Genomic DNA, 14,179 nt, shown 5'->3' with positions numbered 1-14,179 from the left:
TCACAAATTCGTAAGTCTCTTTTCATTTGGTCTGTATTCATCTTATCAACTGATACTAAAATAGATCTTGTTATATAATTATCTTTAATTGTGGATAAGCATTCAGCATTAAGAATGTTTTTTGCTATTTTCTGGAACAGTGAGAAGATGGAAACAAGCGAAGCTAAAGATCTTGAGATGTGTATTAAGATATGTGATTGAGGGTTTTGTATGGTTTCTGGAGAGGCTTTGAACGTTTTCTATACTGTTCTTTCAGAGGGCGATCCGCACTTTGATGTCATGTTAATGTGTGATTGCGATGTGTTTTTGAGAAGTAAAATATATATCTAAATCAAGCTGTAATTGAAAAATATGAATATATAATTGATGGGGATTAAGGAAATTATCAAAGAAATGACACAAATTCCCTCAAAAAAAGGCATTTAGTACAAGGTCAAGCCAAAGATTTGCGCCCTCTTATTCTAGGTTGGGTCGCAAGATCCAGGTCGACTCAGAGGATCCATTGCTGAAGACCATTGATTTCACCTATATTTTACAAGGTAGGATCATGACATGTGGCTCAATGCAAATGTACCCTTCAAACAAGTAAATAGACTCATTCAAATATTATAAATACCTCATCTACAGTTTATTTATGATAAAATATATATTACACTAAAACTCGCATTAAATACTTTGAAAACACTTTAAGGTCGTTTTCTTCTACCTCGAACTACTTTGCTGATTTTTAAACATTGGAGATTCTTACCTGGGAACCTCCCAACAAACCTAACGATATGCTCTTTTGTCAAGTCCTAAAATCATCCCAAAGATGCAAAGTAGCTGATGGACATGTATATTTTTTTTAAGAATTTTAAAATAGATAGTATCAATTATATATTGATATGACATTAATACATAACATCAAAGTGTAATAAAGAAAACTTTATTGAAAAACTAAACCAAACATATTGTCCGTCTTGATGAAGGATTTTCTACCACACTTTGAGAAGGGGTGAACAACAATTTACCCCTCTGTGATATTTAAAATGAGCACATTACCTCTTTATGAAAAAAATATAGTTAGTTACCCCCCTATACTTTTTAAAATAAAGTAATGTAGCTCATTTGAAAAATACCCTCTCGTGTTTGATGAAATTATGTAGTTCTTGAATGGAGATTTAAATTGTCAATTTTTTCATTATTGTATTTTCAAACAAAAATTATAAAATTATAAAAAAATATTCACTTAATCTATAAAAAAAACTTCATAAATTTTTTAAAAATAAATAAAATTATAATTCTTAACCTACAAGGACATTTAATCAATTCACCATATAAAAATTAAAATAGATAAAAATTTAACAAAAATTATTAAATACCCATTAAATAAAAAATATTAATAATTTTTCAATCAACAAGAGAGCATTTATAATTATGTCAAATCTAAAAAAAAAAAAAACGAACTTTTCATTTCTCCCATGGCATCACACAACCTTCATCTCTGTCCTGCCACTGGGACCACCTAAGAGCTCAATAATTGACAATTGGAGAAAGCCAGTTCGTCGTGTTCAATAATATCAACTGTCATATTCGTCTCTTTCATTAATATTTTATTTTCAACAATTTATTTGAATAATTATTTAAAAATGAAATGACATTACCAAAAAAAAGGAAAATATTAAACAAGAATAAATAAATAAATGGCAGTATTAATTTTTATCATTGGTTTTATGTATTACTAGACATTTTTTTCCTCAAATTTTTATAGTATTAAAAATGATAATTACAATACAATAAAACCTCTATAAATCAATAACCTTGGGACCATGAAATTTTATTAATTCAGAGAGATATTAATTAAAAGAGAGACTTTTTAAATTGAGCGAATTTAGTACAAATTTATAATTCAGAAACATATACTATATAAATCTCAATTTGAAAATAAAATAATTTATAACACCCGGCCATGTCTCCTTATCTAAAAGGCATCGCAAAATTATACTTGAATGATCAAATGCATAAAGCATTACAGACTTCAATTTTTAGCAAATTACCATAATATTTATAATTATAATATTTATGAATTATTAATTTAGAGTTTTAATGGGACCTAATATTTATAAAGAAATTTTCTGAAAAATTATTATCTTATTATCTTATCGAATTTGATGATTTTTTACAAAGGCCTAAGTCGAAATCGGAAAATTTTATTATTTTAGAGAGTTTATTAATTTATGGAGTATTAATTTATAGAGGTTTTACTGTAATTAGTAACTAGTGCATGTGGCACACTCAATTAATTAAATAAAAATTTTAAGAAATAATTTTTATTTTTAAGATTGAAATTTAACATTATTTGAAGGAATTGAAAACATTAAAAAATAAAAAAGGGGATAATTACACTCTCTTTGGTGTAATTACACGCAGATTATCCACGGTTTGCTTGGTACCCATGAGGTTTGTTTTGTCTAATAAATATGTCCCTCTCCGTTAGTTAGAATTCATTGAATTTATTGATATTAACAAAGAATTGAAAGAAAATTGATATTTTTCATCGATCGACTTATTACTGACATATTGTAGGTAAAAAAAAATTATTAGTAAACCATCCTTATAATAGTGAAGATATACCTCCTCACATGCATTAATATGCAAAGATGTATAAGAACAGTTTTGGCATAAAAGATTTATTTGACCCGCAATAAATAAGTAATAAGTTAATCGGGGTACATGCGGATTTTTATTCGGTTTATTTGTTAATATTTACAAATTCGATAAATTTTGACTAACGGGTAGACTTATTTGTTAGATGAAAGAAAATATCAAGAGTATTAGATGTAATTTTTTAAACTCCAATATAATTACACCAAATTTTAAAAAAAGAGAGTGTAATAATTCCTGAAAAAGATAAAGAAGTTATAAGTTAAAATTAATTAAAGTTGAGAACAATGTCCAACTTGGTGTTTATGAGAAAAGGATAAAATTAGGAAAAAGAATACAGACAACGAAGAATGAGACACTAAACTACTGCTCTCCCTTAATAATAAAGTATAAATAAAAAAATTATGTCACCCAGATTTTCATTTTACAATTGACGAAAATGATTTTAAAAAAGTAACAAGTTCCATTAGATTTCTGTCGGAAAATGCCAATTCACCAAATAAAAAATATATATAGTAAATATTATATATATTTTTAAAAAAATTAAATTAAGGGATAATTACATTTTTCTCTCCTAAGATTTAGTGTAATTACACGTAAATTCCTATACATCTAGCACTTTTGAGGTTTGCTTCCGTCTAACACAAGTCCATTTGTTGGTCAAAATTTACCAAATTTGCTGATATTAATAAAATAATTAAATAAAAATAATTTATATTAACTTTTGATTGACTTATTACTGCCTTATTATAGGTCAAATAAAAATTTATTTATGATCAAATTATTCTCATACGTTTTCACATGTTAATGCATGTAAGGAGGTATATATATTTTTTCATCATTATAAGGATAGTAAAGTTCGAAAAAAATGATATGACCTTAAATAAGTCAATAATCAGTCAATCAAGGGTAAATATAAATGTTTATTCAATTTTTTTTGTTAATATAAGCAAATTCGATCAATTTTGACTAACGGGAGAATTTATCTACTAGACGGAAGTAATCTTTAAGATGCAATTTTTAAATCACAAAGGGTTAAAGTATAATTATACTAAATTTTGGGAAGAAGATTGTAATTATCCTTAAATTCATATAGTACTTTTAGAATTATTGTCTTTAATTGCAAAACAAAAATAGAGCCGACCAGCCGACGAAAAATGCATCTCTCAGTATAAAAATTGCCAGCGACTTCACGTTTTCCCAACGCCTTCTTCAGAGTTGGTTCCTACTTAACAGATTCACACACTTCATCGTCTCTCCAAAATCAGAATGGCAACGCCACCGTCATTGACGCCGCAGTCGCCTCCGGCTCTTCAGCGGATGGCGGTTCCCGGCGGGTACGGGTGGCCAGTGGTGGGGCCGCTGTGGGACCGGCTGCAGTACTTCTGGTTCCAGGGGCCGTCCGATTTCTTCAAGAAGAGAATCGACAAGTACAGCAGCACGGTTTTCAGGACGAACGTGCCGCCGGCGTTCCCCTTCTTCGTCGGCGTGAACCCGAACGTGGTGGCGGTGCTGGACGTGAAATCCTTCGGCCACCTGTTCGAGATGGAGGTGGTGGAGAAAGCGAACTCGCTCGTCGGAGATTTCATGCCCAGCGTGAATTACACCGGCGGGTTGAGGGTTTGTGCGTATCTTGATACCTCTGAGCCTAAACATTCTCAGGTATGTATTCAGTACTATCATTCTGGTGTGTGTGTGTGTGTATGTTTTCTTTTTTAATTTGTTTGATAAAATTTTTTATTTTAATTATCATCATTAGCATATTCGATGTGTAAATTTAATTTTTTAAATATAACATTATAAATATTTAGTAATTTTCTGTAAAAATTATTATCTTAATAATTATTATATAATATATTTATTGTCTTTACGTTAAATAATAGGAAAAATTGATTAAAATAAGATAAAATAATATGAGCGATTAAAAAACTAATAAAAAAATATTGATAAGAAAAGTCATATGAAAACGACGGGAGGACAAAATTAATAAATAAGTGGTGCGGAAAAATAGAGAGAGAAAAAAGTGAATTAAATATTATTTGAGATAATTACGGTCCCTTTTGAAATTTGCCGTGATAATAAATATTTTATTATTATTTAAAAATTTTATAATTAATCCCATTTTTAACCTTCGTATAATAATAAATTTATTTTATTAGTCTCGTAAGATTTTTATTTAATTTTTTTAGTGAACTGTTTAAAATGTCTAATTAGATTATAAGTCATAATATTATATATTTTTTAGAATTTTTTAAATTATTTTTATTGGCTAATATTTTTTATTGATTATTTATTTATCCACCCTCATTTTTTTTTTATATTTTCTCAGACATTGTTTTTTTAAAATAAAAAATATTTAATAAGGTTAAAATAATACTTTTCACATTACTGTCGAGGGGCTATACCAAATTTTAAGAGAAATAATTGCGATTTACTAATTTTCATAATACAATTAATTTTATAAATATATTAAAAATCATGATATAGTAGCTAGAAGTATGCACGTACCTACCGAACCACATGTCTATCTATATCTATACTATTGAATAAATGCACATGCTCTTAAAATACTTGTCGTGTGATTAATATATAATTCAGAGAAAATGACCAGTCACATCATAAATTTATTATACTTTTCTGTGATTGGTTTCCTTTGAACAAAAGCACATGCCTTTAAATACTTACCGTGTTATTAGTATACAGTTTAGGAAAAATGATTAATCACATCATAAATTTATCATATTTTTCACATTATTGTTGAGGGGCTATACCAAATTTCAAAAGAAATAATTGCGATTTACTAATTTTCATAATACAATTAATTTTATAAATATATTAAAAATTATGATATAGTAGCTAGAAGAATGGACGTATCTACCTACCTATATATCTATCTATATCTATACTATTGAATAAATGTTACATGTCCTTAAAATATTTATCGTGTGATTAGTATACAATTTAAGAAAAATGATCGATCACATCATTGATTTTCTTCGACCGAACCTAATTATCCAGTTTCCTCCTCCTGCTAATTATATATTAAAGTTTAAGGCCTCAGAAAAACTACTTTTAACAGCCAAGACGTGGATTAATTAAAATACTTTTTTTCGAATAAATTACCATTTATTTAATTAATTAGTTATGTTAATTGTTGTTTATTCATATAAATTCAAATTTTATCTATTTTATTAATTTTAAATATAATAAAAAAATTAAATTGTCCGTACACAACAGGAGTGCTTCGATTGCTAATACTATTTAAGTGGGAGCATGGGAGGAGTTTATCATAACAATATATTTTTTTAAGTGAAAATAATGAATTATTATGTGTTGAATAATCAATTACAATTATCAATATTAAATATGTAGACCTGACAACAATCGACAACTATATTAATCACCAATATCAAATAATTACATCTAATCAACAACTTTTATAACTACTATTAAAATAAAACAACACTTACTATTAAAATAGAATAACATCATGACATATTGGTGAGGTTCGAACCCATAACCTTAAAGTCATGGGGTTTCAAATTCGCTTTTAAATTAGCCTGATTGGCTTATTATAATAATAATTATTGATTGGGAAGATGTGTGTGGTCTAAAATACCCTCAACTATACTTATTTTTATTACTTTTCTATCAATAACTTTTTATTAATTAATATCTAAGGTTAATTCATTTTATTAGATTTGGTTAGTTCATTTTATTTTCTTTTTTTCTTAAAGTTAATTAAACATAATAAATTTTTATAAATATGCATGTGGATGGAATGTATTTTGAACTTATGTGTGTGCGTTAATATAAAAAAAAACTAAAAAAAATAAAACTAAAGACAGACTAAGAGGATGTTTGGCTAGCTTATTATCTTATAAAATTTATAATCATATGTTACAAATAGAAATTTTTAATTAACTTGACATAAAAATTGAGCTTATAAAAAAAAATTGTAAGCTAGCCATAATTGCATGTGTTGTTTTCAATTGATAAGACAAAGTTTGTCAATTTAATGGGTCCATTTTCCTTTTCGTGCCCAAAATTTACATTTCATGTCTTCTTGTCTCAACTCTTTTACTCTGAAATATCTTCGTTTCCTTTCTGTACATACTTACCGACATGATATGTTGTTTAGGTGTGCATATAATATATAATTTTTTATATTTTAAAATATAATTAAATAGAAATGAAGTAGATAAATCAATACATTATATTTCATAAAAAAAGATAGAATAAAAGACAAAAAACAATTTAAGGTTATTATCGAACATGTGCATATAATATATAATTTTTTTATGTTTTAAAATATAATTAAATAGAAATGAAGTATATAAATTAATACATTATATTTCATAAAAAAAGATAGAATAAAAGACAAAAAACAATTTAAGGTTATTATCGAACATAACCGAAAAAAATTAGTGTAGTGGTGTCATAGACAGTTATTTATGAGTAAAAAGTATTTCTGTTTCCTATTTATATTAGTATATATAAATATAAATATTTATCTATATAAAAAGAAAATGTTTTTTTCTCTCACAAATGGCGGTTATGACACCGCCACACCAATTTTATCGCTATACCAATTATACCTCTAAGTTGATTTTTTTTTTTTTTGCTTTCTTTCTTTCGTTTTTTTTTTCTTTTTAGAAATATAATGTATTGGTTTATTTATATTTTTTCTCATTCACTGAACTTGTTGATATAACAAAAAAATTGAGTAAAAATTGATAAGTACCATCGATTGACTTATTACTGATTTATTGCAGGCCAAACAAAATTTTTTCTGTCTAAACTACTCTTGTGGCATTGAAGATATACTTCCATACATGGATTAACGTGTGAATATGAATAAGGATAAGTGGTAAAAAAATATCTATTTAATCTGCAATAAATCAACAATAAGTCAATCGAGATAAATATGAATTTTTATCTGACTTTTTTTTGCTAATATAAATAAGTTTGATAAATTTTAATTAACGAAGGGATTTATTTGCTAGAGGAATACAAAACTGATGGATACTAAATATAATTTTTTAAATCACAAGAGATCTACGTGTAATCATACAAAATCTCATAAAAATGAGTGTAATTATAACTTTCCTGTAAGATCATAACATTACCCCTGCTTTCAATTATTTTTCAATATAGACATGAATTGATTAATTGATTGGCAATAATTACTTTTTATTTTATTTTTGACTTTTGAGGTAACCCCCCCCCCTTTCTACTTCGATTTGATATGGTCCATTTGCTTGCCAGCATGGCCACCTGTTATTTATTTTATTTAAAAAAAATTGTATACTTAATTAATAGAATAGGATTTAAAGTAAAAAATTAGAATGAGCATTGAAGAGTTATTGACATGTCACATTTTTATTAGACATAATTACATCTCCCATCTCTGAAATTTGGTATAGTTATACATAAATCTCCTATAATTTTGGAAAATTATATTTACTGTAGTACTTTCGTCTAACAAATAAGTTCATTGTTGGTTAAAATTTACTGAATTTAATGATGTTAACAAAGTAAGGATAAAAAATTATATTTACCCCCAATTAATTATTACTGATTTTGCATCATTGTTTATGCTTTGAGTATAATGTTTGAATGTGTTCGAATTAAAGTCATAATGTTTAATTCAAACTATTTAAATCAGCGTAATAACACGTATTTGAAAAGCGTAATATATCAATAAAGCGTGTTTAGATCTGACTTTAATAATCTCGAAATGTATAGTTTGAGTATAGTTATTAATCGTGTGATTGGTTGAATTCAAAACGGAAAATTCATAAGGCAAAATGGCGTGGTGCATGCAGATAAAGAACTTCACCTTAGACATCTTGAAACGGAGCTCCAGGAGTTGGACATCGACGCTGGTGACTTCCCTCGACAGCATGTTTGATTCCTTCGACGCCCAGCTCGAGGGCGGCAGCTCCGCCAGCTATTTATTCCCTCTCCAAGACTTCCTCTTCACCTTCCTCAGCCGCGCCCTCCTCAATGCTGACCCCTCAGCTGTCCCGGAGATCAAGAAATCCGGCTACATAATGCTCGACAAGTGGCTTGCCTTGCAGCTCCTCCCCACCATCAGCATCAATATTCTGCAACCGCTTGAGGAGATCTTCCTCCACTCCTTCTCGTACCCCTTCTGGCTCGTCAAATCCGACTACCAAAAGCTTGCGAATTTCGTGAAAACTGAAGCAAAAGAAACAGTGCAACGAGCAGAGACGGATTTCAAACTCACCGAAGAGGAAGCCGTCCACAACCTCCTCTTCATACTCGGGTTCAACGCCTTTGGCGGGTTCTTGATCTTCTTTATTTCGCTTCTCAGCAGTCTTGGAGAGCAGAAGAGCGTACATGACGAGCTCAGGAAGGAAGTGAGGGAGAAACTATCAAATAATGTGCTTAGTTTCGAGACGGTGCAACAGATGGAGTTGGTGTTCTCCTTCGTGTATGAAACTCTGCGTTTGAACCCACCGGTCCCATCGCAGTTTGGCAGAGCTCGGAAGGACTTCGAGCTCAGCTCGCATGATGCTGTTTTTGAGATCAAGAAAGGGGAAATGCTGTGTGGCTACCAGCCACTGGTGATGAAGGATCCTAAAATCTTTGAAAATCCGGAGGATTTTGTGTACAACCGATTTACCAAGGAAAAAGGTGGTGACAAGCTGCTCAAGTACCTGTTCTGGTCGAATGGACCGCAGAGTGGGACAAACGCGCCGTCGGCCTCCAACAAGCAGTGCCCTGCAAGGGATGTCGTGCCAATGACGGCTGCTTTGTTTCTGGCTTACTTGTTTCAGAGATATGATGAGATTGCTATTTCTTCTTCCTCCTTCACCACTCTTAAGAAGGCCAAGTGATGGGATTTTGAGATATATATCAAATCCATGAAGTCTAAACATTGTGTGAAGTGTGTGTGATGATTAATGGGTAACATAAAAAGAAATTGGCAAGATTGGAGGTTTTCCGTACGCTTGTCTGGTTTTATGATATCAGATGCACATTCATAACATGCTTTGTTTTGACAGAAATTCTTGAATAATCAGATATTGCTCTCAAACAAACTGAAAATTAGCATAGAACAAAATGATTCTGTGTCCATATCTGTGAAAATATAAAAATTGTAATCCTATATTTTCATGAACCAAAACTAACTTCAAAGATATGAATATCTGCTTCACTTAAAATAACTAGTTCAGAGCCACAGGTATTTATATATATATATATGCAAGATTCTTCCAAATGGATATGCCAACTTCTTTCACAAAATGGAACTTCCTAGAATAGTAATAACAATGGGTAAAATGTTACATCTTCTTGACAGTTTGATGATACACGTAAACCTGATGCCCGCTTTCAGCTGACACCTGATACTCGGAGCTTCTCTGATGCGTTCGATCCAATCCACCAATTCGAAGAACTATATATAAAAATTTGCTGGTATTCTAATAGACTGCGTGTTAACGTTCGACTAGGATTGCGACCTGCCATTTCCTTCTCTCCAACCTCTTTGACGTGCCCTCTGCTCCCACATAGCCGTCAGCTGTTTCTGTGCCAGCAAAGCTGCTTCAGACTTTTCCCTGGCCTCTTCACATGTCTCCATTCCCGAGTTGCACTTGTCTGCCTCTTTCTGGTACTGGGATGTCATCTTCTTTGCCTCAAGCAGTGCCATGTCCGCACGCTGCTGATTTTCCAAAGCTTCTGCTTCTCTCAGCTTTAATTCCTCAGACAATAACTCTGCGAAGTTCTTTTGTGTGTCCTCACTCACGTCTGGATCATGCTTTGCACATTCTGAGATACATGAAAGAAACAGATGAAGCACACAGTCTGAGGATTCAATTCAGAGATACTCCAAAACTAATGGAACTTCAGTAAATTTTCCCTATCATAGACTAATTCCATCTCATCTAACTGCCCTTTTAAAGGAAGATAAATGTTACAGGATAAAAAATCTCACAAGCATTGCATCTAAAATTAGGACACCTTTAGTTGGTTCCTAATATGATGGTAAACAAAGTGCCAATGTCATGTTCCAAGGACCATATGGTGATAGAAGATAAAATGAAACATTTAGACAGGAAACTTGAATCAATTAATCTAGTCAGAAGAAAAAAGCATTCCCGAAAACTAACTCTTGGCTTCAAACAGCTTAACATTTGAGTACCAGATATAAGTATTCTAAGCGAGGAATATAACACAATATGAAGTTATAAAATTTTTGCATCAAGGGTTTAGTGGATTAAAAGGAACAAGTATAGAAAATTAAATCCCATACCTTGTTTTTTTCTGAATCATATATGAATGATTTTCAAATGCTTTTTGCATGTTGTTGAGCATAATGAAGAAAAATGGAACGGATGTATAAATTAAAATATATCACGTAATCAAATTTCTACACCCATTTAATTCGTGTTCCCATTCAAAACTAAACATCCCTCAAGTGGTTTCCATGCTAAAAACCAACGTCCAAAGCATTCTTACCATGCATAAAAAAGGGTTAGACAAACAAACCAAATATAGATCAAGAGGTATTATAATTTTGACATACATGATATACAATAGTTACGATATCTCTTACAAGAAATTAATAAAATTCAGGTGGAGTAGAGCAGTAGATTGAGTAAACTTAATCCAATCTCAAACTAGAAACCAACAGGAAATCCATCATCAGTGGAATTAATATTAATGAAAGTATATTTTTAAATAACCACTTTGCTACTTAGGTATATATATATATATATAGACCAAGTTTGTCCACTGTAGTTTAGTTGACCAACTTCAATGTGATTGCCAACTGTTCAGCAGCTAAACCAATTCATATTGGCCAAAATAACATTTTATGCATTCAAAAGAAATAATGCTTCAAGATGTTCTCGTACTATCGAATTAACTGCTCAGAAAAACTTAAGGAGTAAACTAGTGAAGGTATTCTATCAATTGAAAGTTTAACCTGGATGAATGAAGAAAGATGATATTATCCTGCCACGTTTTCCGTTAGTTTTTTCTTTGTTTTATTAGTAATACCACATTATGCAACAACCAACAACTAAAGCATGATACCAGATCAAAACAAAGTAGAGACATGTGAAACTGCAAAAATGCTAAAATGAAGCCTACAATGCTTACCTGCAAACGAAGAATTATTCAGTCCTGCAAGAAAGATAAAGAAGTAATCATTAAATACAAGCTCTAACCATGGAACAGTGAAAGATAACACGATTCAGGAAGTTAATAACTACGAGATACGTCCAAATTCAGAAAGGTGCATCCTTCACAAACTACACCTAGGATACCTTATTATACAACCTACATGATGAGGCAACAATACTTGCAAGTACTGGGCTATGACAAAGGGGAAGAATAATTATTAGTAGCAAGAAACAGATGTGATATGGTTGCATCATTTGGAGGACCTTTATGCGTGCTAATAAAAGAAGCTCACAGAAACTTCCAGTTCCAGTTGTGCAATAATTTCCAACATCACTGTAAGGCCACCAAACATGATACCGATTTATGCTTACCTTCAACTCCTTAGGTTTGCGATATATCGCTAGCCAACTATCAATTTTTTATTGGTCATGCTTCAGTCAGCATGATACCATTCTTTATTGAGCTAGAGCTAGGTTATACTTTAGTATACCATTTGTCACCTTTTTTAGTTAATAGAGTAATTGAATGCGGCAACAGAATTATTCCATTGATTACTCGCAATCATCAGAGGTGGGCATAACCATATGATTTGCTCTGGACTGTTGCAATGCATTTTCTTTGACTATATAGTACAAAAGCTTGCAATTGAATGCATGCTCTATATATAATTGAAGTAGTACCCCTTCATTCCAAGAAATTCTCTTTTCAGCTTTTACAGTCAAAAGTAGTAAGCTTAAAAAGCTTCAAAGATGTCATCCATGTGAGATTGAAGGTACTACTAACACAAAAGGCATAACTTCGAACCCAAACTAATCACAATGGCTTCTCAAAGTGGTTCTGTGGATATCTTCAGTTATCATCTTTTAATGAGAACTAACCTGCTCTAAGATCAACATTCACCAATCTTTCTCTTCAGGGTTTTCTACTGTGATTAAAAGCATTCTAACCGTAAAAATGGTGAGGTCTTTAGTTTAAGGGGATACAGCACAGTTATTAAGTATTTTAATTATCTAAGATATTAGAGTACCGTACTAGTAGAAGTTCTGTAACCAGGACATGCACATAACACTATAATCGAAGGCCTTTGATTGAACCATAGCAACTGAATAAGCCAAAGCCACAGCTTGAATCTTGCTTGCTTAACAGTCTTCTGGAAAGACTTTCCCTAGACTATTTCTACATGTCCTTTCTCACCCATTTATGAATGGTTGCTATAGAATCTTCATCAGATTCTGACCGCCAAATAGAAAATCCTAACAGGGATACTACTGAAACAGCTGTAAAATTCACATCTTTATTCAGTCACTCTAGTATTAAGTCATAAAAAACATACAGATATATTCAGTGATAAGCACCACACCACGGCTTAGTCTTTACTCAGTTCCTAGTTGAAGAAGCAAAAACCTTGTGCTACCAAGCGAAAAGCACTGAAATGTTTCGGCTTCAAACCAAAATCGAGATTTAACACGAAAGAGAACGTGAGCCCATATAGTTCAGTGTGGAAACAAACAAGCAAACAGAGCCGAATCGGCATCTTCAGACATTCGATCATCTAAAAACAAGTTACATTGAATCGTAACTAGGACCGCCACCAAAAGGCTCAATCTTAATCAACATCAAACAAACAAAGAAGAAACTCATGCCTACAGGAAGCAAATACCACCAGAAAGACCACGAAATAGCACATCCAACTCAAGTTTAAACACAAAACAAAGCTAAGTCCAGATGGCACAATGCAGCAAAAACACTTGAAACAGAGAGATCGAAGCAGATCTAACATAATACCTTGGGGAATGGATAAAAGGGGCAGCGAATCACAGTCACAGTTACACGGCGGGCAAGAGGCTGAGCCAGAAGCAGACGCCAACCCTTCCATCAAGTGCCAATACAAAGGCGGTCCCACTATGTATGCTGCCAGGCAAACTGCCATCAATCCCAGAACCGCCTTCAAAACCCCAGTTCTTAACGCCATTTCCCCCTTTTCCCCTTCTTTCCTTTCGCTCAAATCTCTCTCTCTCTCTCTCTCTCGCAGAGCAGATCAGCAGAAGTATATGGGCGGCAAACTCTCTCTGCTTTGGTGGGGAATGAGATCGCAATGTGCAAAGAAGAAGAAACCGAGTGAATTGAAGTTCGACTCTCCACTGTCAGCTTCGGGTATCTAATCCAACTCGGTAGGCAATATATCACTTCTACCCCCTAACTTTCTTTGTTTTGTTGATTTACCCATAAAATTAAGTAAAAATCAACTTACACCCCAAAAATTTCTTTGTTTAGAACACTTTGCTCCAAGTCATGGGGGACACAAATGTAAATAATTTGAGTCGAATCGAACACATTACCGTTTAAACTTGATTGCATTGTTATTCAACTTGAAAATTTG

The 14,179-nt window shown here is 31.7% G+C and overlaps 2 protein-coding genes across 3 annotated transcripts; one reads left to right on the top strand and one right to left on the bottom strand.

Moving 5' to 3' along the window:
* Nucleotides 1–3,778: 3,778 nt before the first annotated feature.
* On the top strand, nucleotides 3,779–9,620 carry HPL1 (hydroperoxide lyase 1). Its single transcript, XM_011101964.3, has 2 exons — nucleotides 3,779–4,305; nucleotides 8,472–9,620. Exons 1-2 carry the CDS (start codon nucleotides 3,913–3,915, stop codon nucleotides 9,507–9,509), a joined length of 1,431 nt encoding a protein of 476 aa, XP_011100266.1. The 5' UTR covers nucleotides 3,779–3,912; the 3' UTR covers nucleotides 9,510–9,620.
* A 180-nt stretch (nucleotides 9,621–9,800) lies between these two features.
* LOC105178484 (uncharacterized) lies at nucleotides 9,801–13,947 on the bottom strand. Of its 2 annotated transcripts, XM_011101965.3 has the most exons (3): nucleotides 13,585–13,945; nucleotides 11,776–11,799; nucleotides 9,801–10,440 (listed from the first exon to the last, which is right to left on the bottom strand). In XM_011101965.3, exons 1-3 carry the CDS (start codon nucleotides 13,769–13,771, stop codon nucleotides 10,121–10,123), a joined length of 531 nt encoding a protein of 176 aa, XP_011100267.1. In that variant the 5' UTR covers nucleotides 13,772–13,945; the 3' UTR covers nucleotides 9,801–10,120. The 2 variants fall into 2 exon arrangements, with proteins under 2 accessions (XP_011100267.1, XP_011100268.1); XM_011101966.3 differs by lacking the exon at nucleotides 11,776–11,799 and having other exon boundaries at nucleotides 13,585–13,947.
* Between the last annotated feature and the right edge of the window lie 232 nt (nucleotides 13,948–14,179).

Source organism: Sesamum indicum, linkage group LG12 (genome assembly GCF_026168435.1).
Source record: "Sesamum indicum cultivar Baizhima isolate 11 linkage group LG12, ASM2616843v1, whole genome shotgun sequence".
NCBI lineage: Eukaryota > Viridiplantae > Streptophyta > Magnoliopsida > Lamiales > Pedaliaceae > Sesamum > Sesamum indicum.
The sequence above is the reverse complement of the archived record's forward strand: the minus strand, read 5'-3'. Positions and strand labels throughout refer to the sequence as shown.